At 54.4% G+C, this 23,538-nt stretch overlaps 6 protein-coding genes across 7 annotated transcripts; 2 read left to right on the top strand and 4 right to left on the bottom strand.

Annotated features, from left to right (window-relative positions):
* Positions 1-23: 23 nt before the first annotated feature.
* On the bottom strand, positions 24-4,388 carry Thoc6 (THO complex subunit 6). The gene is made up of 13 exons (XM_004864705.4): positions 4,208-4,388; positions 2,034-2,149; positions 1,861-1,925; positions 1,667-1,770; positions 1,544-1,581; positions 1,413-1,461; positions 1,242-1,313; positions 1,059-1,161; positions 920-969; positions 782-844; positions 562-672; positions 253-387; positions 24-172 (listed from the first exon to the last, which is right to left on the bottom strand). Exons 1-13 carry the CDS (start codon positions 4,244-4,246, stop codon positions 92-94), a joined length of 1,026 nt encoding a protein of 341 aa, XP_004864762.3. The 5' UTR covers positions 4,247-4,388; the 3' UTR covers positions 24-91.
* Positions 4,389-4,528: 140 nt separating this feature from the next.
* Hcfc1r1 (host cell factor C1 regulator 1) lies at positions 4,529-5,902 on the top strand. Of its 2 annotated transcripts, none has more exons than XM_004864708.4 (3): positions 4,529-4,735; positions 5,205-5,333; positions 5,543-5,902. In XM_004864708.4, exons 1-3 carry the CDS (start codon positions 4,650-4,652, stop codon positions 5,676-5,678), a joined length of 351 nt encoding a protein of 116 aa, XP_004864765.1. In that variant the 5' UTR covers positions 4,529-4,649; the 3' UTR covers positions 5,679-5,902. The 2 variants fall into 2 exon arrangements, with proteins under 2 accessions (XP_004864765.1, XP_012921105.1); XM_013065651.3 differs by having other exon boundaries at positions 4,595-4,735; positions 5,186-5,333.
* A 337-nt stretch (positions 5,903-6,239) lies between these two features.
* On the bottom strand, positions 6,240-8,265 carry Tnfrsf12a (TNF receptor superfamily member 12A). Its single transcript, XM_004864704.4, has 4 exons — positions 8,082-8,265; positions 7,294-7,398; positions 6,942-7,076; positions 6,240-6,863 (listed from the first exon to the last, which is right to left on the bottom strand). Exons 1-4 carry the CDS (start codon positions 8,173-8,175, stop codon positions 6,808-6,810), a joined length of 390 nt encoding a protein of 129 aa, XP_004864761.1. The 5' UTR covers positions 8,176-8,265; the 3' UTR covers positions 6,240-6,807.
* A 2,554-nt stretch (positions 8,266-10,819) lies between these two features.
* On the top strand, positions 10,820-11,843 carry Cldn6 (claudin 6). The gene has a single exon (XM_004864702.3). It carries the CDS (start codon positions 10,989-10,991, stop codon positions 11,652-11,654), a length of 666 nt encoding a protein of 221 aa, XP_004864759.1. The 5' UTR covers positions 10,820-10,988; the 3' UTR covers positions 11,655-11,843.
* A 737-nt stretch (positions 11,844-12,580) lies between these two features.
* Cldn9 (claudin 9) lies at positions 12,581-15,359 on the bottom strand. Its single transcript, XM_004864701.3, has one exon. It carries the CDS (start codon positions 13,788-13,790, stop codon positions 13,137-13,139), a length of 654 nt encoding a protein of 217 aa, XP_004864758.1. The 5' UTR covers positions 13,791-15,359; the 3' UTR covers positions 12,581-13,136.
* Positions 15,360-19,312: 3,953 nt separating this feature from the next.
* Positions 19,313-22,599, bottom strand: LOC147820961 (uncharacterized). The gene is made up of 3 exons (XM_087202787.1): positions 22,564-22,599; positions 21,647-22,422; positions 19,313-20,440 (listed from the first exon to the last, which is right to left on the bottom strand). The coding sequence occupies exons 1-3, from the start codon at positions 22,597-22,599 to the stop codon at positions 20,383-20,385; spliced, it is 870 nt and encodes a 289-aa protein (XP_087058913.1). The 3' UTR covers positions 19,313-20,382.
* Positions 22,600-23,538: the final 939 nt, after the last annotated feature.

Genomic DNA, 23,538 nt, shown 5'->3' with positions numbered 1-23,538 from the left:
TTCGGAAGAAAGCACAAGGAAGAAAAGCTTGAAAGTTTATTGTTTAAAAAAAAAAAAAAGTCTAAACCCCTGGGATGGTGTTGGTCAGGTGTCAGAAGGACAGGGAGAAGGCTCGGTAGCCCAGGTTGGTGAAGACATCCACCCGGCAGCTGTTGCCTGCAGCAGTCAGGACCTGGGGACAGAAGCGGCATGACTAACCTGCCCACACTCCCTAGAGTCCCTGGGGTCCCCAGAGCCCCCTGCTTGACCCACCTTGCACTCGGGTGCTGCTGGCTGCTGGTTGAGGCTGAGGCTGAGCAGCCCCGGGGAAGAGCCAGGCACCTGGGCCTTGAGCTCCCCACTCAGCTGCCAGTGGTTGATGCAATGACCCTGGCCAGCTGACAGAATCTGTGGAGGACAGGGAGGGGGCTCAGGGCTGGAGAGGGGACTTGGGGAGGGTGGCAGAAGCAAGACAGAGAAGCTGGGCATTTAGCTCAGTGGCACCATCCCTGCCTTGAAAGCGCAAGGTCCTGAGTTCGATCTCTGGTACCAAAAAACAAAAAACAAGACAGAGGGCCTCACCAAGTCCTGGTAGAAGGTGACATGCTTCTGTGGTGCCCGCATGGGGAAGATGGTGGTGGGTGTGGAGGACCGCAGGTGCCAGAGGGTGAGGGCTGGGCCCCCTCCACAGACCTGAGCAGAAAGGTGTAGGTTCCCCAGCCACTGTGAGCCATAAGCCTTCAGCTGACCAGGCCTGGAGACCCTATCGTCCCCCAGCCCACCATGCACTCTGCCACCTTACCATCCAGTCTGCATCAGTTGCCAAGCATCCAATCCAGCGCCCATTGTGCGGCCTGGAGCACTCCTGGGAGGGAGGGGGAAAAAGTTGAAGACAGAGACAGGGTGGGGAAGAGAATAGGTATGTGGGTCATCCCCTTACCTCATGCTTATAAACCTCGATTATCTGTGCTTCCTTGGCTGTGCGGAGGTCTGTGGGGAAAGAGCCATGAGGGCCCCAATGAGCCCTACTGACCACTCCTCCCTCCTCCTATCCTGCCCTCCAGCCAGCCACCCCTTACCCCAAAGCCGCACAGCCCCATCTTCGCTGCCTGACAGCACCTCAGGACTCCGCTCTCTAAGTGCCAGGCAATGGATATAGTCTGTGTGGCCTCGGAGAGCCCGCTGGAGAGAGAGGGACAGAATGAGGAAGAGATCCAGGAAGAGTTCCTCCCCTGGCCCAGATCTGCCCCAGCTCTGCTCACAGTGAAGGTTCCAGTTTCCAGGTCCATAGTGTGCAGTTGACAGTCTCCCCCAGCCAGGATGAGGGAATTCTCCTGCAGAGGAACCAGGGTGGGGATGGGAGTCAGGTCAAATCAGGAGGAGTAGGTGTGGAGTCAAGGTCTGGGCCAAGAACTGTCACAAAGGGCTTAGACCTTGGGAACGAGCAGCAAAGCATTGATCTCTGGCACTTCCAGGCTGGTCCTAGGGGAGGAAGGGCAGGGTCAGTATCAGTGAGGTAGTGCCTTCACCCAACATGACTTTCACTCACATGGCCCTGGCTCACCTGTATGGGGGCTGACGACGCCACATTTCCTTACAGCCCTTTACAAGGGAAAACAGTGGGTGACCACAAAGGCTCTTTCTGGGTGGGACAGTCCAGCCCTTCCCCAGGCTCCAGATTTTTTACCTTCTTGAGGATCTCTGCCCAAAGCCAGGCCTTCACCTCCCCATCCCCAGCACTGAGCAGTTGTCGATCAGTGGAGACCATGCTGTAGACAGGCCCATCATGGGCTAAAGGGAAACACAGTACCTGAGTAAGCCCACTCTGCCACCTCTTCCACCCTGGAGTCTCCTAAGCCATTATTCAACAGCTATACCCACCTTGGAAGGTCACCACAGGCTTCTTGCTTTCCTCTTTGGCCTCTGAACTCAAAGCAGCAGACAAGCTGGAGGTGAGAGGCAAGTGGGACCCAGGGGTCAGAAACAGGAGGCATCAGACCCAGGAGGGCCTAATGCCAGGGCTCAAGATGGTAGAGAGCAGTGGCTGAGGTTACCTGAAGATGGCAATCTGTCCATAGTTGTTGCCAGCTGCCAGGAACTTCCCACAGGGTGAGACACTCTGGGAGAAGATAGTCATGTGCAGCCGCTGCAGGGCCTGAAACACCTCGGCCTGTAGGGAGACTGGATGAAGCCTCTGTTCACAGACTCTTCGCTGTCTTCCCTATCCCAGCCTGGCCTCTCCTGTGGACTTCTCACCCCTCTTTTGAGATGTTCACTACACAATCATTTGCCCATGGCGCCCCGGAAGTGACTCCAAGAAAGGGGTGAGGAAAGAAGAGTTGGGGTGTGATGCCTAGGAAGTGCAAAGCAAGCACCAAATCTCTTCTACCAGTTTCTTCAACAGTCAAATGGCATTCACAAGAGATCCTGTCACAATTAAATGAGCTAGTGGACAAGCTAATGTGCAAAGCTTGTACACAGAGCCTTATATGGGGCTGTCATGTAGAAAATGCTTAAAAAGCAGCTCTTGGGCTGGGGATTTAGCTCAGTGGTTCCGCTGCCTGCCTCGAAAACACAAGGACCCGAGTTTGATCCCCGGTACCAAAAAAAAAAAAAAAAAGCGGCTCTTGCAGGGCATGGTGGCACGTGTCGGTAATCCCAGCACTCTAGGAGGCTGAGGGACAAGGTTTACAAATTCAAGTCCAGCCTCAGAATTTAGTGACTTAGCAAGATCCTGTCTCAAAATACTAAATAAAAAGGGCTGGGGATGTAACTCAATGTGAAGGCCTTGGATTCAATCCCCAGTATTGGAAGTAAAATAAGGCTCCTGTACAATTATTGTGTCAACTTTCTTTTTTTGTTCTTTTTGTTTTTGTTCTTTTATTGGTACATTTTAGGTATAAAATTCATTTACATTTATCATTGGGTGTTTGTACCTGTACATGATGTATCTTGGTTCCTATTTTTTTTCCCCATTACCTGTGTGCCCTTCACCCCCTCCACCCTTCCCTATTTACATAGATTTCATTTCCTTTTTTTTTTCTTTTCTCATAGTTTTTCCTTTCCCTCTTTTCCGTCCCCCTTCCCCTCCCTTCACTCCTTTGTCTTTGGACCTTTTTTCCTATTTCAAATTATCAATTATTCATTTTAATCATTTTAATCCTTATTTACACTTTCAGTTTCTCACACTAGAGAAACTATTCGGTATTTACACATGTGTGTCCTATTTATTTCACTTAAGAGTATGGCCTCGATATGCATCCATTTAGCTATAAATGACTCTAGTTTTTCATTCTTTATGGCTGAGTAGTACTCCATCTTATAAAAAAAACCACATTTTCTTTATCCAGTTTCCAGTTGATAGGCATTTGGGCTGCTTCCAAGCTTCAGCTATCACAAACTGTGCCACTATGAACATGGGTGCACATTCAATTTTCTTTTTTACTTAATTTATTTGTTTAAGACAGGGTCTTGCTATGTAGCTCAGGCTGGCCTTGAACTCTCCACCATGCCCAGCTTCATCTTTTTAAAAATGTAGCTACTGAGGAGACTGAGGCAGGAGGATCACAAGTTCAAAACCAGCCTAAGTAGGGCCGGGGATTCAGCTGAGTGGTTCTGGCGTCTGCCTTGCAAGCCTAAGGTCCTGAGTTCGATCCCCGGTTCCAAAAAAAAAAAACCAGCCTAAGCAACTTACCCAGACCCTGTCTCAAAATTTAAGGGGAAGGTTAGCCGGGCATGGAGGCGCACACCTGTTATCCTAGTATTTGGGAAGATGAGACAGGAGGATCACTGCGAGTTGGAGGCCAGCCTGGGCTACACAGTGAGTTTAAGGTCAGCCTAGACTACAAGGTGTGACTGTGCCTCAAAAAACCAAAAGCCAAACCAAACAAAAACAAAACCCCCAAAAAATTAAAGTTGGGAGCAAAGAACTCGAAAAAAAATAAGTAACTCGAAGCCTTGCCTAACTTGAGTGAGCCCCCTGGGTTCAAGCTAGAAATAATTAGTGATTTTATTATTTCAGCACAGAAAAATGGACTGACCTCTAACCTCTACATTCTACTTGCACTTAGGCAGATGCTCTTCTCGCTTACTCCACTGCCCCCTACAGAGCTGGAGTCTCACAGATCGCTTCTGCACACCAGTATTCCCCGCACCATTCCTTGCCCATTCCGTCGAAGTCAAGCAGGGACTGCAAACCCCAGAAAGCACCACGCGCACGTCGGCTCACCTGACCCAGAGGCACCGCGAGTGGCGTAGCACGCTCCATCTCAGGAACCACAAGTCCCAGAGTGCTCCCCGTGTGACGCAGCCTCCCCGACACCGGACGTGCCCGTGAGCCGCTCCTCTTCGAGGCACCTAGTACCTGGATATTGCCGGCCGATCCGGCGAAGGCGGTCGTCTTGTGCCGCCACGCTCCTCAGGAAACAAGTAGAGCGTCGCTAAGTCCCCAGATAGTAAGAAGTGGCAGCGGTGCTGTCCTGCTACGACGGATCCCCACCCCCACTCCACCAAGTAGACCCGCCTTCCAGCCGAGGGCCGCTCCTCTTCCGCGTCTGCGCAGGACCCCACCGCAGTGCGTGAGGCCACACCCCTTGCGTTTGGACCACGCCCCTGAGGCTCCGCCCCTGCTGCCCGGATCCCACCCCTCTGTCCGCGGGACCCCAACCCCAATGATCCTGCAGCAGCCCCTGGAACGGGCCTCCCCAGGTCTCGCCCTGCGGGCCACCTCGGGGGTGACTCGGGGCCTGGACACCAGGTGCGTTTGGGGGCACTGGGTAGCCCACTAAGGGGCGCAGGAGCTTTGGCTGGGGGCCCAGGGCTTTATCTGCGGGACGACACTGGATGAGGCGACCCGCGGGGTTTGCGCTTGAGCTGAGACAGGGTTAAGGCTGGGAGCTACTTTTGGTCGAGACTTCTGAGATAAGCTGATGGATGGCCAGAGAGGGGGTGGTTTAAGCGTTATTGAGTTAGGAATGGGCAGGGGGCTCCAAGCAGACGCCGCAGGCTCAGGAGGGCAGATCCTCGGAAGAACCAAAAGGGTGGGGTGCCCCTGGCTGTCTCTTTTTCCCAGCTCCCCTGTCCGAGGAGCTGTGCCTATGAGCACCAAGCAGCGCCTGGAAGAGCAGAGTTTGGGGGTAGGGAGGGTTCCCGACTGGTCGTCACCTCTGGTCCCCATCAAGCAGTCTCCTCTCAATATCTGTGCCAGTCTTCCTGTCTCTCCCCAGGGAGGCCTTGCGCAAGCAGTTCCTGACTGAGGAGAACATGGCCACCCACTTCTCCCGACTCAGCCTACATAATGACCACCCCTACTGCAGCCCCCCCATGCCTTTCCTCCCTGCCCTGCCCCCACTCAGGTAAGCACTGTCCACTGGCCAGACCTCCTAGGGGATTATACCTGCTCCTCAGAGCTGATCCTCATGCCCTGCCTCATCATGCTATTTTTAGCTTCTAACTAACTTATGTGCTGTTTCCCATCTTGGCTCCAGAGACCTGGACCTGGGGGGAGGTGGTTCTGCCAAGCTGTCGTTCAGCCCCATGCCTTGACTATCATTTCCTCTTCCAGGAGCCCTTGCTCGGAGTTGTTTCTCTGGCGATACCCTGGAAGCCTGATCCCAGAGGCCCTCCGGCTGCTGAGGCTAGGGGATACCCCTACCCCCCATTTTGCTGCAACCCCAGCTGGGGATATAATGGAGCTCTGAGCATTGGTGGACAATGACTCTTCCCACCTTTTTGCCTGCTACACGACTGGCAACTTCTACAAAGGCACAGGGTCCTTATTTATCCTCCTCTACATCAGGCATCTGGGCACCAGGACCTTTCCCTAACAGATGACACTGAGCTCAGTGGAATCTTGGGATGGGAGGGGCAGCATGGGAAGGGAGGTATTCTTAAAAGTGAATAAAAATTGCCTAGCAGTCTGGGATTTAGCTCAATGATTCTGCCGCTTGCCTCGAAAGCCCAAGGTCCTGAGTTCAATCCCCAGTACCAAAAAAAAAAAATTGCCTAGCAATTGAAGGTTACATAGGGAGATCCTATCTGGAACCTGGGGCCTTTGAGGAGGGTGGGGTACTGGATGCTGGGGTTTTTTAAGATCTTCCCTGGAAAATGGTCAGGGCTGGCCAGGTCCTAGCAGGCTGAGTTGCAGGCATTGAGAATGTGTGAGTCAGAGCCTCACCCCCACCCCCACAGCAAACGACTGACTCACTCCCTCCTTCCAGCTCTGGGGAGTCAGGCTGGGGATCATACCATACTCCAAACCATTTAAAGTTAAAGAATCTTTTATTAATAAATTCTCCCTTCAAAACTTTCTCCCCAAAATAAATATCCCCCCCACACCCTTGGGAGCTGGGGGGGGGGTCCTATATCTTAGGACAGGCCCTCCTAGAAGGCCAGCCCTCTAGTGTTAAGAACAGATCCCTAATTGCCCCAGGACTACAGACACACACACACACACACACACACACCCCACCCCACCCCCGTGGAATTTCAGTCCATCTGAGTGGGTGAGGCCTGAGGCCTAGTGTTGTGTCTGTCCCTTGAGTCAGCCTGGCCTCCAGGGCATCAGGGGACAGGAAGACCCCTTTGTGCAAATGCTGCAGTTCCTTACTGTGAGTGGCATGAGGCTCCTTTTCTGTCCTGGAGCCAGACAGGGCAATCAGACACCTTGGAAGCCTCCCCTGAACCCTGGGCCCAGCCTCCAAGATGATTCACAACTCCCTTCCCCCTTGTGGCTGGAGGAGGCCTGGCTCTCTGGGAAGCAGGAGCTCTGGCTCCAGAAGAATGAATGAACGATGAATGGGTGAGGCCCAGCCGATGGGGGCACTCAAGTCACTGGATCAGTGCCACACCTGGACAGCCTTCTCCACCAGTCTCCTCTATAGGGGCTGCAAGAGAGATGTGGGGTGGTCATGAGCAGGGGAAATGTGCAGGAGTGATGGGGGGGGGGGGAGTGGCACACTGACTGGTAAACTTCTCTCTCCTGTGACACCGTCTCCAGACCAGGAAGCCAGAAAGCAGCGCCAACACAAGGGCCAGGCTCAGGGCGCCCCCAAGGATGGGCCAAAGTAGCTGGAAAGGGGCAGGCGGGGTCGCAGCACCTGGGGATGGGACTCAAGTCAGATCTGACTCTCTCAGGTCCAGCCCCACCTTCTAGCATTGAACCTAAGCCCGCCGTGGCTCCCACCCTGACCCCTTCCCCACTCTCGATTCCTTTTGATTAGTTCCACAGATCCAAAACCATCTACTCTCCTCTACACCCCAGCAACTCTCCACCTGCTCTAGGGTCCTCTGGCCACGGGCCGGTCCCTCACTCACAGCCCAGGCAGAAGTCACTGTGAGGTCGCGCCGGACACGACGCGCAGTCCATGCACTTGTCCAGGTCCGCGCTCCACGAGCTGCCTCGAGAGCAGGGGGCGGTTCCTGGGGAGGGGGCCGCGGGTCAGATACTAGGGGAGGGGCGCGGCTATTCTGGGGGCTGAGGTCAGGGTCCGACGGCTCGAATAACGTGAGTCACTGGCGCTCCCCCCCCCCCGCATTCCTCACAGGTGACCGCACGGCCTGACCGAGACACGGCAGTACGGGGAGGGGTGGCGTAGCGCAGAACTTTGGCGTGGGGGGGTTCAGGTCCCCACAACCCCCGCGCCGCCGGCGTGTGACTCACTCCTGGGCACCCGGCCCGACCCCGATCCCTCCCCCCGCATAACTGGGCACTGAAGTCACCGGATGGCAGGGGGCACCCCACTGGTATAGAGGGCACAGACCCCCGTGACTCTCCGGACCCCCCTCAACTCTTCCCTCCCTGGGGTTGACCAGACCCCGTGAAGACCAGGAAGGGGGTGTGCCCCTCACCAATCCAAACATCCTGCCCGAAACTTGCTTTCTCTCCGCTACTGGAACAGGCATTTTGGACTGCAGCCCGCCACACCCGGACTGGACGAAGAGAGTAAGTGAAGTCCGGACTGCGAGTGAAGCCCGAGTGGGAAGAGACCTCTCGCAGCAGGAAGCTCGGCGTGCCAAGACACCAGAATCCACACCCAAGTCCACCCGGTCGGTCACGGTCCGGTCCCCGGCCCTGGATCCCTCGGCCCCCGCGCCCCGTGTACCTGGCGCCTGCTCCCCAGTCGTGGCGCGCGGCAGCGCCAGCACAAGCCCCAGCACGAGGAGCCTCGGCAGCCAGTGTAACCAGCCCAGAGCCATGATGCACGTCCCGCGGCAGCCGCTGTCTGGTCTCCGCGTTCCGCTGCCGGCACCCTGGGCCCCGGGCTCCGCCCCCGCCCCCGCCTTCCGGGGCGGAACCCTCGCCCCCACCGCCCCCGGCTCGCTCCGCCCCGAGCGGCCCGCTATGTCAGCTCATTGGACCAACGCTAGATCGGCGCGGGAGCTTTGCGCCCTGCAGGAACGTGGATCTGGACCTACCTCTCCCAGCTCACATTCAGTGGGTGTGGAACAGGAGGGTCTGATACAAGCAACTCCTAAAGAGATAACTGCAGGTTTATTTTTTGTCTTTTCTTTTTCAGATACTGGGGAATAAACCCAGGGTCTTTACGCTGAGCTACATCCCAGTCTTTGGGGGTTTGGGGGTTTGTTTTGTTTTGTTTTGTTTGTTTTTGGAGACAAGGTCTTGCTTTGTAGTTCAGGCTTGCCCTGAACTCACTATGTAGTCCAGGCTGGCCTCGAACTCTCAGCCATCCTACTGCCTCGGCCTCCTGAGTGCTGAGATTACAGGCGTGTGCCGCCACGCCTGGCCTAATTGCAGGGTTGGGGGGGGGTTGGTACCGGGGATCGAACTCGGGTCCTTGCGCTTGCGCAGCAGGCGGCGAAACCACTGAGCTAAATCCCCGGCCCAACTGCAGGTTTTTGAGACAAGGTCTTGCTATATATTCCAGGCTGGCCTTGAATTCACTATGTAGTAGCCTGGGCTGCCCTCAGAACTCACGGCGGTCCTCCTGCCTCCAACTCCCGAGTGCTGGGATCAAAAGCGTGTGCCACCATGCCCAGCTCAACTGCAGGTTTCTTAACACATCCGGGGGTATATCACTAACAACAGAAAAATAACATGCTCTTTAATTTGTACCTTAGGTAGTACACACTAAAATACAGGCTTGTCCTTATTTACGGAGAAAACTGAGGCTCCAGAACGACAGGTGTAGCAGCCGCGATCGCCAGCGACCCCACTCTCCAGACCAAGCTGGGATGCGCGCGCCCTTACGGACGGGGCGGGGGGTGGGGGGGGTGTCTCTGCCCCTCCCCGGGGGAGGTGAAACAGTGACGTCAGGGCCCCTTTAAGACCCCCGCCTCCACCCCTCTCCCCTCACTCGGCCCGCGAATCTCTTTGGTCCCTTCCTCAGGTGAGTCTCCAGCAAGTGTGCGTGTTGGGGGTTCCGAGAGATCTTCGCAGGGCCGGATGCAGAGACCTCGGCGCCGTGGGTGGAGGCACCCACGGAGAACCCGAGCGGCGCTCCTGGAAGCAGCCATCGGCCTAAGCAGGGGGCTACACTGAACCTCGGAGGCGATCGGGCCCTTGGGCAGCACTTGGAGCCTTAAATGCCCCTCCCTCTTCCCAGGACAAAGACTCCAAAACTCTGTGCCCCTCCTCCACCTGCCTTGCCTCTCTGGGGTGGGGCTCCCCTCCCCCTCACCTGCTGAAGCGGACCCCTGGACCAGTCCGAGCCAGAGGGGACGGAGCGGACTGGAGTGGCCGACCCCTCAGGGTGTGAAAAGGGAGGGAGGCCGGGGCAGGGCCGCTGGTAGACTGGGATCTCCCTGAGGTCCTGAGCTCGGCCTCCTAGGATGAACCGCAAGTGAGAAGGGGCTGAAACTTGTCCCCGGGGTGTGCTGCTGGGGAAGGAGCTACCATTAGGTACCGACCATGCGTGCAGAACTTTGTGTAATGAGGAGCCACAGCAGGCCTTGAGCAGGGAGGGGTTTGGGCCTTGAGGGACAGGTGCAGTGAGGGTGGTGGTAGAGGACTGGACAGATCCTGGGGTTTTAGTTCCTCTTAGGGAAGTTGTGTCCTGAGAGGACCATAGCACAGCCTTTGATCTGAAACAAGAAAATGGCTCCAAACTTGAGGACATGCTTGCTCTGTGGCTCCCAGGGGAATGCTGAAGAGTGGACGGAAGAAGTCAGCGGGTGTCCTCGGGGAAAGGAATTGCTTCTGGCTGAGAGTTGTTTGCCCCTCGCCCCAGTCTTTCTTGCCCCTCCAGGGCCAGGCTGGCTACTCACCCACCAGAGGGCGTCTAGGAAGAGACAGCTTATGGAGGGTGGTGGAGGGCCAGGCTTGGGACACGATGAGGATAGTAGCAGCCTGATGTGAATAGAGTGGTTCAAGGGGTTTGGACTTTGAGTGATGGGAAAAAGGTGGTTTTGGCAGTGGCGGGGAGGCAGGGGCAGTGCTGAGGATTGAACCCAGGGCTTTGAACATGCTAGGCAAGTGTTCCTCAACCACTAAGCTACATCCTCATCCCTGAGAATGAGAAATTTTGAGTCTGAAACATGCTAAAGCCAGACCATGTGGAATTGCAGTCTTTCCATCCCTCTTTTTGCCACTTTGTTGCATGATAAAATGTACTTTTTTTTTTTTTTTTTTGATACCGGGGATCAAACTTGGGACCTTGTGCTTGTGAGGCAGGCAGCAGAACCACTGAGCTAAATCCCCAGCCCTAAAATGTACTTTTCTGAGTACCTGGCAAAGGCCACGGATGTGCATTGGTTTTATCCTCTTGCTTGTCATTTGTACCCCAAACAGCCAGGGTTATCAGCTTATTTACTGTCCTAAGCCAGAGGCTGTCACATAACTAGGGAAGCATTAAGTGCTTATTTTGCATATGATAAATGAAGCTCAAGGAGTGTAGTCTGCCCTCATTACAGGACGTAGTGACCAACTCTTGGGGTACATGCTATTGGTGGCCTGTGTGGGGTCACACAGCTCATGGTCTGGGGTCTAGGCCAGGTGACTAACGCTTCTCTGTTTCTGTCCTCCCACACAATACAGCTCCATCAGCTTTGCTATGGCTTCTGCTGGTCTGCAAATACTGGGGATTGTCCTGACATTGCTGGGCTGGATGAAAGCCCTAGTGTCCTGTACCCTACCCATGTGGAAGGTGACTGCTTTCATCGGCAACAACATCGTAGTGGCCCAGGTGGTATGGGAAGGGCTGTGGATGTCCTGCGTGGTGCAGAGCACTGGCCAGATGCAGTGCAAGGTGTATGACTCTCTGCTGGCACTGCCCCAGGACCTGCAAGCTGCAAGAGCCCTCTGCGTCATCACCCTGCTTGTGGCCCTGCTGGGTCTCTTGGTCTACCTTGCCGGGGCCAAGTGCACCACCTGTGTAGAGGACAAAGATTCCAAGGCCCGCCTAGTACTCACCTCTGGGATCATCTTTGTCATCTCAGGGGTCCTGACTCTTATTCCAGTCTGCTGGACAGCCCACACCATCATCCAGGACTTCTACAACCCCCTGGTAGCTGAGGCCCAAAAGCGGGAACTGGGAGCCTCCCTCTACCTGGGCTGGGCTGCCTCAGGCCTTTTGCTCCTGGGTGGGGGACTGCTGTGCTGCACCTGCCCCTCTGGAGGGTCTCGGGGCTCCAGCCATTACCTGGCCCGTTACTCAGCATCTACCCCACATTCTCCTTCTCGGGGGCCCTCTGAGTACCCCACCAAGAATTACGTCTGATGCAGGTGGGGGCTGAGGGCTCCATTGGTCTTGGCCCCTGAGGTGGAGCCATGGAGATGGTGACACCTGACAGCTTTGGGGTTGCTGCTTACCTTGCTTTTGCTTTTTGCTGGGTTTTTTTTGGGGGGGCCTTTTAAATCTATTTGATAATGGAACTAAGATAACCTACCCTTCTGCTTGGGCTCTGATATTGACATTTCTCATCTTTGGATGGTGGAGCCAAAAAGGTGATCCTCTGAGTTTCTGGATATTTTTTCATTCTTCACATAACCATCTTGGAACCCAAGATGGAGCTATGGAACCAATGCAAAGGCTGCAGTTGCTGGGGAATGAGCGTCCCTAAAGTTGGCATCAGCCAGACCCATTCCTGGAAGGCCTGATGATTGAGTTACCAAAGAACTGCCCACCCCATCTTCTAACCTCCAACTCCTGTATCCAGCCACCATGGACCCTCTTCAAGTCCGGCCCTACCTGTTCTGGCCCATGAACACCCCCGTGAGCACCTCCAACCCTGCACACTTCTGCCCATCCTCCACTCACACAATAAAGCATGTTTTGTTAATATGTGTTTGGTGTTGCTGGGGGCTGAGTGCCCAGCCTAGCTAGAGGAGAATGTGCATCCAAGTCCATCATGATCACTTGTCCCTGATCCCTCCTGGCTCAGACCCCATGACCAAGTGAGGTTGCCCTGGGGTAAGACCTAAGCCAGGCGTTGACCTGGCTACTCAGGGATCTTGAGCACAAAACAGGAAGCCCAGCTGGGCAAGGTAGTGTGCGCCTGTATTCCCAGTACTCCGGAAGATGGAGGAAGCAGGATCACTGGAGCTGTAGGCCAGCCAGGGCTGGATAGTGAGTTCAAGGCCAGCTTGAACTATATAGTGAGATCCTGTCTCAAACAAAACAAAACTCAAACAGTAGAAGCCCAATTACACGTTTTCTTTTTATTCTCACCGCAGGGGGTAGGGCATGTGGGCTGGCTGCTCCCAAAGGACCTGGCCCCAAGTATCTTAGTCTCATAAGAATTTTTTTTTTTTCCTTATCAAGGATCAACCTCAGGACTTGCACTTGCCAGGCAGGTGCAGCGCCACTTAGCTACATCTCTGCCCCCCGCAGGTGTCTTAGATGCAAGTATTGGCTGGGCCAGAATGGACCGGCTCCAGGACAAGTTTGGCTCCTTATTTTGGAGGCAAGGAGCTGCTATCCTTTCAGTGGATCCCAAGTTCCTGGGGGAGGGGAAAGCTCATGTCATGGACAGCAGAAGAGTAATTACAGAGGGAACAGGCATGGGCAAGGGCACCCAACAGGTTTGGCCCAGGTTCAATGAGGTGGGGACCAGAGGGTTGGCCCAGCAGGGCCAGCTGAGACTGACCCTGAGTCAGGTTATCTGAGCTTTACAAGAATGGATTTCCCAGGGTAGGGAGTTGGTGGGAGAAGGCAAAGGTAGAACCAAAGCTCAAATGCTGGCTCCGCAAGAAATCTACTTCATACATAGTCCCTCTTGTCCAGCCCAGATGCACCAGAGCGGGAGGGGATAGAGTAGCCCAGCCTGGGGCCACGAGGCCGCTCGATCTGGGGTGGGGGGCATGTGCAGCAGAGAAGCCCCCCACCCAGCATGAGTAGTGCAGCTGCTGCCCAGCCTAGGTAGAGGGAGGCCCCCAGCTCCCGCTTGAGGGCCTCAGCCACCAGCGGGTTGTAGAAGTCCTGGATGATGCCGTGGGCTGTCCAGCAGACCGGGATGAGCACCAGGATGCCTGAGAGGAGAAGGAGGACCCCTGCAGTGAGTACAATGCGGGCCTTGGCACCCTCATCCTCCACACATGTGGTGCACTGGGCACCTGTGATGGCCACCAGCAGGCCAAGCAGCGCCAGTAGGAGGGCTACAACACAGAGGGCGCGGGCAGCCTGTAGGTCCTGGGGCAGTGCCAGCAGAGAGTCATACACTTTGCACTGCATCTGGCCAGTGCTCTGCACCACGCAGGACATCCACAGCCCTTCCCATACCACCTGGGCCACCACAATGCTGTTGCCGATGAAAGCGGTCACCTTCCACAGGGGCAGCGCACAGGATACCAGGGTCCCCAGCCAGCCCAGCACAGCCAGGGTCATGCCCAGGAGTTCAAGGCCAGTTGAAGCCATCTGCCCTTCTGTTCAGTCTTCTCAGCCTCAGGCAGCCGGGTTGACTCAGCAGGGAGTCAGATGTGTTGGATGGGGGTCTCGATGCCCAGATGCCCAGGAGGAAGGGTATCCTTTGTCTTCCAGCTAGAACAGTCTTCACAAGTGTGGGCCTCTCACAGGTTGGTGTCTGCTGCTCACTTACCACAATCCTGTTTCTTGGTCCTGCTCAGCTGAGTGGCTTGTGTCTGATGAGAGGCTGTCACCCTTTGAACACCCTGCAGTCACATCTGGGCCCAGTTCAAAAGGCTCTTTCAGACCTGCGGAGAGCTCTGTTCCCTCCTGGCTGGTGCTGGAGTGAAACCTCTGAGCAGTGAACTCTGCGGTGTCACCTGGGGCCTCTGCAGGCTCCAGCTACAGGTGGGGTTTTAAGGCCCCAGCAGGGGAGGAGCAGAGCAAGCAGTAGGAGGCCAGGATTGGGCCACAGCAAGTGGGGGTGGGAGGAGGGGGAGAGGGTGAGATGGGTGTCAGTGGTGCATGGTACTGAGGGCAGGTGGGACCGGGGGACAAACTTCATTGCATGTGAGAACCCAGGGACAAAGGAATGGGAAGACTGAGGACAAGGGGGGCTAACCGGCTGGGGATAGGGTGGGCAGAGGGTTCAGCTTGAGACTGACACTTCCCCAGCCTTTGCCATCCCCCTGCCCCATTTCATGATCCAAATGTCCCCTTCCCCCGCAGTACTGAACCATCCCCCAGCACTCTCTGGAATCTGATCCCTCTCCTGTCTCAGCCTCGTGGGCCAGGAGGCTCCTGAGGGAGGGGCCCCGCCCGCACAGTTCCCCAGGCAACAGGTGCCTGGGCCCAACTCAGGTGGCATCACCTTGGCAACGGCCTAGAAAACTACCCCTCCCACACTTCCACCTCAGCTCAGGTGTGCCCGCCCCACCCCCTGCTGCCGAAACTGGGGGGCTAAGCAGAGCTACTGAAGGTCTCTAGAGGCCTGTGGATAAAGAGCCCATTGTTGAGGTGGAGAGGCACACAGGAGGCTGGGGGAGAAAGGGGGATAGTGGGGGAAGGGACTCCAGGGCAGGGATGAGCCCAGAACCGGGCTCTCTCCCCCGTGGTTGAAGAAGTAGCCAGTCAGGTCCTCCAGGCCAAAACCACAGAAGGCAGGGAGTGAGATGGACAGCACTCAGGCGTCCTGGAGTGTGCCTTCCAACACAGGAAAGAGCCCCCTCGGAACTGTGACTCATTTTGTGGAGGGCACCCAGGGATTCACACAGATCATGCAGGGTCAAGCTCCTTAATCCTCTTGGGTCAAAGACCCACCTGAGAAACCTCAAGAGATTTACATTCTTCATGGGAACACACTCCCACAACAGATGAGGAGGCCCTCATTCTGGGAGGTTCACAAACTCCCCAACCCCTTCCTGGGGGCTTAGAACTCCTGAAAACACTGAGAAAAATCTCTCCCATTCACACTTTGCAGGGGTTGTGTGAGGATCCTGGAAGCCACAGTGGGCCCTCATGGAGACAGCCTCTCACTTCCACACATCCTCTAAGAAAGGGAGAGCTGGGGGTGAAACTAGAGCAGAACCTGGCACCTGATGCCCCAGTGGGGACAGAGGTGCCCCCTGGCTTGGGGGAGGGGTTAGGTACATCTCTACTTGGTGTTCTTTTTTTTGTGGTACCGGGGATTGAACTCAGGACCTTGCACTCATGAGGCAGGCAGGCAGTGGTACCACTGAGCTAAATCCCAGGCCCCTTACTTCTTGTTCTGTGGGACTTTATTATAAAGTGTTCTAACTTCAAGAATTGAGGCAGATGAGATGGTACAGACCTATAATCTCAGCACTCTGGGAAACTAAGGCAGGAGGATTGCAAGGTTGACCCCAGGCTGGGAAGTGAGTGATTGATTATTGACTGATTGAGACAAGGTCTCACTATGCAGTTCAGGTTGGTCTTGAACTCACCATGTAGCCCAGGCTGGCCTTGAGTTCAATGTGATTTTCCTGCCTCAGCCTCCAAGTGCTGGGATTACAGGTGTGCACCACCATGCCCAACCAGCCTGGGAAATTTAATGACTAAGCAAGACTGTCTCAAAAAATAAAAATATAAAGTTGGGCATATTCAAGGCCAGCCTGGGCTACATAGTCCAAGACCAGCCTAAACTACATAGTGAGACCCTGTCTCAAACAAACAAACAAACAAACACAAACAATAAAGTGCTGGATAGGGCCAGGGATTTAGCTCAGTGGTTCTGCCGCCTGCCTGGCAGGCACAAGGGCCTGAGTTTGATCCCTGGTACCAAAAAAAAACCACCAAAAAACAAAAGGGCTAGGTATGTAGCTCAGTTACAAAGGCCCTGGCTTCAACCTTAGTATTGCAGAAGAAAAAAGAGTTGTTTGAAATTAGAACCAGAAGTACAAACATCACTTTTGGGTAAAGGTTTTAGTATTTGGGGGAAGAGATGTTCATGTTTTCATCAGTTTGGAAAAGGAGTCTATGATCCCACAAAGCTTGACAATCTCCCCCAACCAAAAAATACAGTACTGAAGCCAGCACCACTCAGCTGGTCTCCAAAATGGGGTGGATTGGGGTGTACCCCACCCCCCTACCCCAATCTCCCCACAGGGAGAGGCTCCTCCCCGTGGACGGCTTTTCTGGTGCCCCCACTGAGGCCAGAGGAGGTGGATGCGCCTTCTCTATAGTGGCAGGGTGTGGATGGGGGTTACAATAGTGGCCTGTACAGTGGCCAGTTCAGCCCTCTGTGGTGTCCAAATCAATGACCCTACAGTTTAGATTTCACAGGGGTGGGGGCAAGGGGATGATTGCAAAGAAGAGCAAATAGAAACCAGCCTGTCCGGGGGCTTCCTCTGTTGCCTTCCAGGGGCTGCCAGGAATCCAGCCACACAGGTTTGGGCAGGTGTCAGTTGGCAGCACAAGCCTGGGTCTCTAAAGGGGCCCCCACACCCTAGCTGGGGCCCCAATGCAGAGGCAGGGCCTTTTCTTTTCCCGGGGCCCAGCAGAAGCCTCCCTCTTGCCTTGGGTCTTGGGGGCCCAACATACCCCAATTGACCTGAGACATTCCCAGTTTTGTTTTGTTTTGTTTTGTTTGTTTTTGGTACCAGGGATCGAACTTGGGTCCTTGCGCTTGCAAGGCAGACAGTGGAACCACTGAGCTAAATTCCCAGCCCTATTCCCAGTTTTGAGTAGTGAGTGGGACAGTTGGTCAACTTGTAGTCAGGTCTTGCCTCAATGGTCCCCAGTTCTCCCAATATTGTAAACGAATGCGGAGGCTGTACACACTCCCACCACTCTACACTGAAGCAAAGCAGGAGTGCCCACTCTGCCAGGGACCAGCCAGCCACAAGTGAGATGGGGACTCAAGAGGACATGGGCGACTCCTCGTGAGAAATCGCTACTGGACTTGCTCTCCTGTGGCACAGGCATCTCCCACACTTTCTCTTTTTTCAAAGCAGGGTGGGGAGGGACGGGTAATGAGAATTAAATGCAGGGCCTTTACATGGAACTACATTCCCCAGCCCTTTTTAAAATTTTTGAGACAAGATCTTAAGTCACTAAATTGCAATCCTCCTGCTGCAGCCTCCCAGAGTGCTGGGATTACGACCTGCGCCACCACTCCAGGCTTCTTCCTCTTTGATAAAACAAAGCACCCAAACACTAAGGCCTGGGGGAGAACAAAAGTGAGAAAATGCCTCAGGCTTGGTGGCTCTAGACTTTCTCTTAGGTTCCCTGGTCCACCTGGACTTGGACCTTGGGCATCAAAGGGTTAAAACTGAGACCTAATTGGGACTGAAAGGGACAGGAATACCATTGCTATGGAGAGGTGGGGCCACCTGGGTGTGGTTACCATCTCAATGGCACTTTAACACGTCCCTGGGAATCTCCACCCCCCTCCCCTGGCAGGGAAAGAGGTGGGGGAGGGGAACTTTTCCCAAAACACTACCCTAAGAGGAAATGGAGGCTGGGGCTGCTGGGCCTCATCTTAGTCCACACTGTAAAGGACAAAATGACTTTGTTCCCTCTGGGAGAAAGGAGGGCTGGGAGGCTCAGGTTAAGAGGTGTGGAAGTTACTTCACTCCAATTAGAGGGGAAAGGTGTGGCTTAGCGACTGTGGAGGAGAACTACTGGATGAAGCATGGGGGTACACAACTGGATCCCCGAGGGAGGCAGCACTCATTACCCCAGAGGAGCCCAAGGTCCCAGTTTCACAAGGGAAGCTGGCCCCTGGCTCCCAACTACAAAAGGTTGAGATGAGATCTAAAGGTCTTATACTTCCCAAGAGCTCATGACCCCCATCATACCCGCAATAGGGAGCTTGGTCAAGGATACACAAAGAGGTCCAGCCTGCCCAAATCCAGACCTTGACTTCCAACGGGGTCCCCACCTGGTTCCTCAGGGTGCTATTCCCAGCAGGCGGTAAGCCTGAGCTTCTCCCCTGCTCAGCCTCCCTGAACCACCCATTCTCTTTTCCTTGGGGAGAAGATATCTAGACCCGACTACCCTCCACCCTCTCCTTCACTCTCCTCAAATCTAGGTGCCTTGTGCCCTTTGCCCTTGAGGCTGCAGACTGGATTTCCACCCCAGGGCCTTCCCGGGCAAGTCACAACTGCCCAACCACAGGTGTCTCTGGGACTGGTACCGACCTCCAGGACTGTCCCATGTACTTTCTGGGGCACACATCCACACTTTGGGGATCACTATTTTGTCAAGAGCATAAGAGAAGTTTCACTTGTAAACCACAACAGACACTATTGACTGGGTAACAATTAACTTTATTGTCGGCTGTGATCATCAGCTTCCAACCAGCAGCACTTCTGGCTCCCAGAGTCTAAGGGTGGGGTCCCCTGATTAGTGCTATCTTTAAGAGGACACATTCATTGTCCCTCTTGTTTACTCCGCTTCACTTGTTAGCCAATTGCAACTGTACAACTTTTTTTTTTTTCTTCTTTTTTTCTGGTACCGGGGATCAAACTCGGGTCCTTGCACTTTTGAAGCAGGTAGCAGAACCACTGAGCTAAAGTCCCGGCCTGCAACTGCACAACTTAAAGGAGGGTGGGAAAGCAAGTAGGAACTCAGTCAGAATTCAGAAAAGGGGAAAGACAGTCCTTTTATCTTCTTCCTGCGGCAATAAGCTACAGTTAAAGTCTGATGTTTATCAGCTCCTGCCCAAGGGTGCTAGGGTCACGCAATTCCCTAGGTCAGTAAGGGACAAGGTCTAGAACACCGAAAGTTCTGGGAAGACAGGAAGGGAGGTGAGCCAGCCCCACAGGGTAGAGGACACTGCTTATACAGATCAGATGATGGCCCCATAAATGTAAGTGGAACCTGGGGATCTTTGCAAATGCTATTAAATGAAGGATCTCAAGATGTGATCAATTTGGGTTGATAGGCTCCACAACCAATGACAGATGTCTTTGTGATATAGGGGGAATAATACAACTCAACCTGCTAGATGTCAGATACACCGAGTTTATATTCCCCAAAATGGAAGAATGAATTCTAAAGAACAAAAGAGGTTAAGAGTAGGATAAATTTATTGAGAGAGAGATCTCCTGGAGACAGGAGGGGACCTGAAAGTAGGTGATCATGGATCCCACTTCTCAGAGTCAGTTTTGTAGAGCAAAATCACAAAGTGGGTACTACATGAATCAAAACTCTGACTAACCAATAAGATTGTAAGTATAGCTACTTAGGTAATATTGACCAATGGGGAAGCAGGTCACATAGTACGTGTATATGGAAAGAACAAAGACCTTTTTAGGAAGGGATGGATCAAGAGGTCACCCACCTGGGTGCTAGACTTTATTGGACCAGGTATAATCTTTAATTTATTGCTTATCCCTCAGGGAGGCATATAGGCCTGGCCTTCAACAAATGTGCCTCCAGCCAGCTGTAATGTTTTCTCACCTTCTGCACTCACTCCCTCGAGGGCCTATCCCTGTCTGACTGCCCATATGTCTTTCTTTTTTCTTTTTGAAGCAAAACCTTTATTGGTACATTTTAGATATACATAACGCTAACAGTCATCATCCCTCTATTTCTACCTAACTTAGCTGTCTATAATACTTGTAAGAGAAAAATAGGCAAGTATGGTGGTATATGCCTTGAACCCAGCCACTCAGGAGGCTGGGGCAGCAGGATGGCGAGATTGAGGCAGCCTGGGCAACTTAGTGAAACTCTATCTCATAATAAAAAATAAAGGGTTGGGGGTATAGCTCAGTGGCAGAGTGCTTGTCTAAGAAAAGAAAAATGGAGTTGTGAGACAAACACAGTGGAAAAGCATGTGAAGAAGACAGAGGTTGGAGTGATGTGGCCACAAGCCAAGAGAGGCCTGGAACAGTTAGAAGCTGAGAGAGTCAAGGAAGGATCCTTCCCAAGTGCTGCAGAGGGACTGATGCCCTACTAATCTCTTCATTTTGGATTTCTGGCCTCCAGAACTGTGAAAGAACAAATTTCTGTTGTCTTCAGCCACTCAGTTGTTACTTATAGCAGTCACAGGACACTAATAGACTACCTTTTCTTGCTGGTGGGTCCTGGGCTCTTAGAGGTCCTCCAAGGTCAGGGTTGGCTTCCTGATACTCCTGAGCTACTGCAGAAAAGCCCATGGAGATGGGCTGCCAGCCTGGTTACCTGAGCCGGGCCACCTGTGGAACAAAGAACTTTATTGAGCTGTACTTGCTGCACAGAAACCTACAGGGTGGGGGTGGGAGGGCAGCAAGGCTGGAGAGAGAACTCAAGTTTCTGCTCAGGACTCAGCCTGGGCTTCTCCTGCCCCCGAGGATGACTTCACAGCCTTTGCATCTGACCCTCCAGCCCAGTATCGATTGTCCATCACCCATATGGCCAGCAGTACCACTGGATCTATTTCAGTTGAGATTTTGTCTTGTTAAGACTTGGAAAGTAAGGCCGGGGATTTAGTTCAGTGGTTCTGGCGCCTGCCTCACAAGCACAAGGTACCGAGTTTGATCCCGGGTACCAAAAAAAAAAAAGACTTGGAAAGTAAGGGCCAGGGATTTAGCTCAGTGGTTTCGCCACCTGCTGGGCAAGCACAAGGACCCGAGTTCGATCCCCAGTACCAAAAAAAAAAAAAAAAAAAAAAAAAGACTTGGAAAGGAGAGGCTGAGGTGTAGCTCAGTGGCAAAACACTTGGCTACCATGCAAGAGGCCCTAGGTGTGATTCCCAGCACCACAAAAAAGAAAGAAAAAACAACAACAAAAGACTTGGAAGGATCAGACCCTTAGCCATGACATCCAGACCCTTTATAAGGGAAAATGTGACATTCTGAACACTAGTTAAAGCATTTTAAACGTTTTCCTCCTGTTTCCTTCTTCATGTACTGCTGAGACAGCCTGGTGCCCTGACCACCAATCAGTTATCAACCTGGGGATGAGTTACATTCTCAAATAACCTAGCAAGAGGCTGCAAGGAGGGCGACATGGAAGAAAGACCTTATTTTGTTTGCGTGTGTGTGTGTGTGTGTGTGTGTGTGAGAGAGAGAGAGAGAGAGAGAGAGAGAGAGAGAGAGGAGAGGAGAGGAGGATACTGGAAATTGAACTCAGAGTACTCCCACTGGGCTACATCTCCAGCCTTTCTGTTTTGAGACAGGGTCTTGTCACATCACCAATTTGTCTAGGGTGGGCTCAAATTTGAGATCCTCCCGCCTCAGCCTCTCTGGGTGCTAGAATTACAGGCGTGTGCCAACACCCTACCAGAAAGCCCCAATCTTAAATCGACTCTATTGTAAGACTGACTTTCCCAGACCTGGGCGCTCCCCCGCCCCCATGTTCTCTCCGTCTCTCGACCTTTGCAGGCTCTGATCCATCCAGGTCCCTGGGAGGGCGCTACTCACCGGAGCGCAGCCCCAGCAGCCGGCGGCCTCGCAGCACCGGAGGTCAGCAGGGAGGGGTCAGGAAGAAGGACAGCGGGGGAGGCGGGGGCGACGGCGGGGGGAAAGGCGGGCAGCGGCCAGGGATCTTGGGGAGCGGGAGGGCCCAGCAGGCCGAAGGACGAGGGCCGGTAGGGCAGCGGCGGCAGCGGCGGCAGGGGCGCCTCCCCTCGCAGGGCCGGGCGGCCGCGCGCGCCCACAGGCCTGGGCACGGCGGCAGCGGCGGCCTCTGGCAGCGGAGGCAGCGGAGGCAGCGGCGGGTGCCCAGGCGGTGGCGCGGCAGCGGGCAAGCGCGGCAGGTCCTGCAGGGCGAGCGCGGCTGCAGGCGGCGGGGGAGCGCAGGCCTCGGGCGGTAGCTCGGGCAGCGCAAGGTGGGCGCCGGGGCCCCAAGGTGCCAACAGCTCGGGCCGCAGCGGGAGCGCGGGCAGCGGCGGTAGCTCGGCGCGGGCGAGGGCTGAGGGCGGTGGCGGCCCGCAGCTCAGGCCTGGCGGCAGGCCCGGCAACGGAGGGTGCGGCAGGGGCGACGGGGGCAGCGACGCACGGGCGCGGCCCAGCCGCGGGTGGGCACGGACGCGGCTGAGCCGCGGGTGCGAGTGGGACCGGGGCAGTCGGGCCGCCAGCTTGGCAGCGCCTCCCGTCTGCACCTCTCGTTCTCTGCTCTGTGGCCAAGCGCCGCGCCCCGCGCCCCGCTGCACCAACCAATCAGAGGCACCCGCTGACACGCGCCAGCCAATCAAAGGCTAGTGCGCCTGCTGCCTTCGCGCCGCTCCAGCCGCCTGAGAGAGGCTCACGGGAATCCACTCATACCTCAGCGGACTGTTAAACTTCTTGCCAACCTTTCGTCTTCCAGCCAATCACCGTGTCCCGCGGTGCACAGTCACCGCCCCCATCCCAGAGACGCTGCGCGGCACACGCATGTAGGGCGCCCCCACCTGGCCTGAGGCTTCACCTGCCGCTGCAGTCCACCAACTGCGCTTCCTCGCCGCGGCCTGCCCGTCTCAAAGTGCTCTCTGCGGGCCGGGGATTTAGCGCAGTGGTTCCAGCGCCTGCCTCGCAAGCACAAGGTCCCGAGTTTGATCCCCGGTACCAAAAAAAAAAAACTCTCTGCCTTGATGCTCTTGAGTAAGGGGATGAGTCTACGCAGATTTTCACACACCCTCCCTCCATTATTGAGGATTGAACCCAGGGCCTGGAGCTGCAAACGCTCTATCACTGAGCTACATCCCCACGCCTTTTTGTTTTTTTACCTCTTTATTTTGAGACAGAGTCTTGGCTTAATGCTTAGGCTGATGTAACAATTCTCCTGCCTTATCCTTCTGAGTAGTTGGAATTCCAGTTCATTCGCTAATAGGAAAAGGGATCAAGATTCAGAGACAAAGTTTGGTGGCAACGTGCAGCATTTGTATTACAGTGCTATTATTGTAAGTGACAGGTGGGGGTGAGCTGCTGATAGCCCAGGGTGGGGAGAAATGGCAGTTTATTCAAACCTGGGATATAGAGGCTGTGTGTGGTAGCGTGTTTTTTTTTTTTTTTTTTTTTTTTTTTTTTGGTGCAGGGGATCGAACTCGGCTCCTTGCGCTTGCGCAGCAGGCGGCGAAACCACTGAGCTAAATCCCCGGCCCTGTGGTAGCATGTTTTAAAATAAAAAGGACTGGGAATGTAGCTCAGCGGTAGAGCACCCGTGGTTTCAATCCTGTGTGAACACTCACATACAAGAAATATAGAAAAAAAAATTTTTTTTTGGTACCGGAAATCGAACTTAGGTCCTTGCACCTGCGAGGCAGGTGGCAGAACACTGAGCTAAATCCCCGGCCCTAGAAATTTTTATTAGAACAATATTAGAACTTTTCTAGTGT

Source organism: Heterocephalus glaber, unplaced genomic scaffold (genome assembly GCF_053883595.1).
Source record: "Heterocephalus glaber isolate CG9 unplaced genomic scaffold, H.glaber_assembly_v1.0 deba00001781, whole genome shotgun sequence".
NCBI classification, from domain to species: domain Eukaryota; kingdom Metazoa; phylum Chordata; class Mammalia; order Rodentia; family Bathyergidae; genus Heterocephalus; species Heterocephalus glaber.
Note: the sequence above shows the minus strand (reverse complement) of the source record. Positions and strands in the feature narration are given on the sequence as shown.

Coding starts and splice junctions, on each gene's coding strand:
- Thoc6 (XM_004864705.4), bottom strand. CDS start 4,246: ATGGAGCGTGCTACGCCACTCGCGGTGCCTCTGGGTCAG. Junction 1,462..1,543: donor CGTCGTCAGCCCCCATACAG/GTGAGCCAGGGC, acceptor TTCCTCCCCTAG/GACCAGCCTGGAAGTGCCAG. Junction 845..919: donor TCGAGGTTTATAAGCATGAG/GTAAGGGGATGA, acceptor CCTCCCTCCCAG/GAGTGCTCCAGGCCGCACAA.
- Hcfc1r1 (XM_004864708.4), top strand. CDS start 4,650: ATGATCCTGCAGCAGCCCCTGGAACGGGCCTCCCCAGGTCTCGCCCTG. Junction 4,736..5,204: donor ACTCGGGGCCTGGACACCAG/GTGCGTTTGGGG, acceptor GTCTCTCCCCAG/GGAGGCCTTGCGCAAGCAGT. Junction 5,334..5,542: donor CCTGCCCTGCCCCCACTCAG/GTAAGCACTGTC, acceptor TTCCTCTTCCAG/GAGCCCTTGCTCGGAGTTGT.
- Tnfrsf12a (XM_004864704.4), bottom strand. CDS start 8,175: ATGGCTCTGGGCTGGTTACACTGGCTGCCGAGGCTCCTCGTGCTGGGG. Junction 7,077..7,293: donor CAGTGACTTCTGCCTGGGCT/GTGAGTGAGGGA, acceptor TCCCATCCCCAG/GTGCTGCGACCCCGCCTGCC. Junction 6,864..6,941: donor CAGGAGAGAGAAGTTTACCA/GTCAGTGTGCCA, acceptor TCTCTCTTGCAG/CCCCTATAGAGGAGACTGGT.
- Cldn6 (XM_004864702.3), top strand. CDS start 10,989: ATGGCTTCTGCTGGTCTGCAAATACTGGGGATTGTCCTGACATTGCTG.
- Cldn9 (XM_004864701.3), bottom strand. CDS start 13,790: ATGGCTTCAACTGGCCTTGAACTCCTGGGCATGACCCTGGCTGTGCTG.
- LOC147820961 (XM_087202787.1), bottom strand. CDS start 22,599: ATGCGTGTGCCGCGCAGCGTCTCTGGGATGGGGGCG. Junction 22,423..22,563: donor GCGTCTCTGGGATGGGGGCG/GTGACTGTGCAC, acceptor CAGGCGCACTAG/CCTTTGATTGGCTGGCGCGT. Junction 20,441..21,646: donor GCTGCTGGGGCTGCGCTCCG/GTGAGTAGCGCC, acceptor TTTGTTCCACAG/GTGGCCCGGCTCAGGTAACC.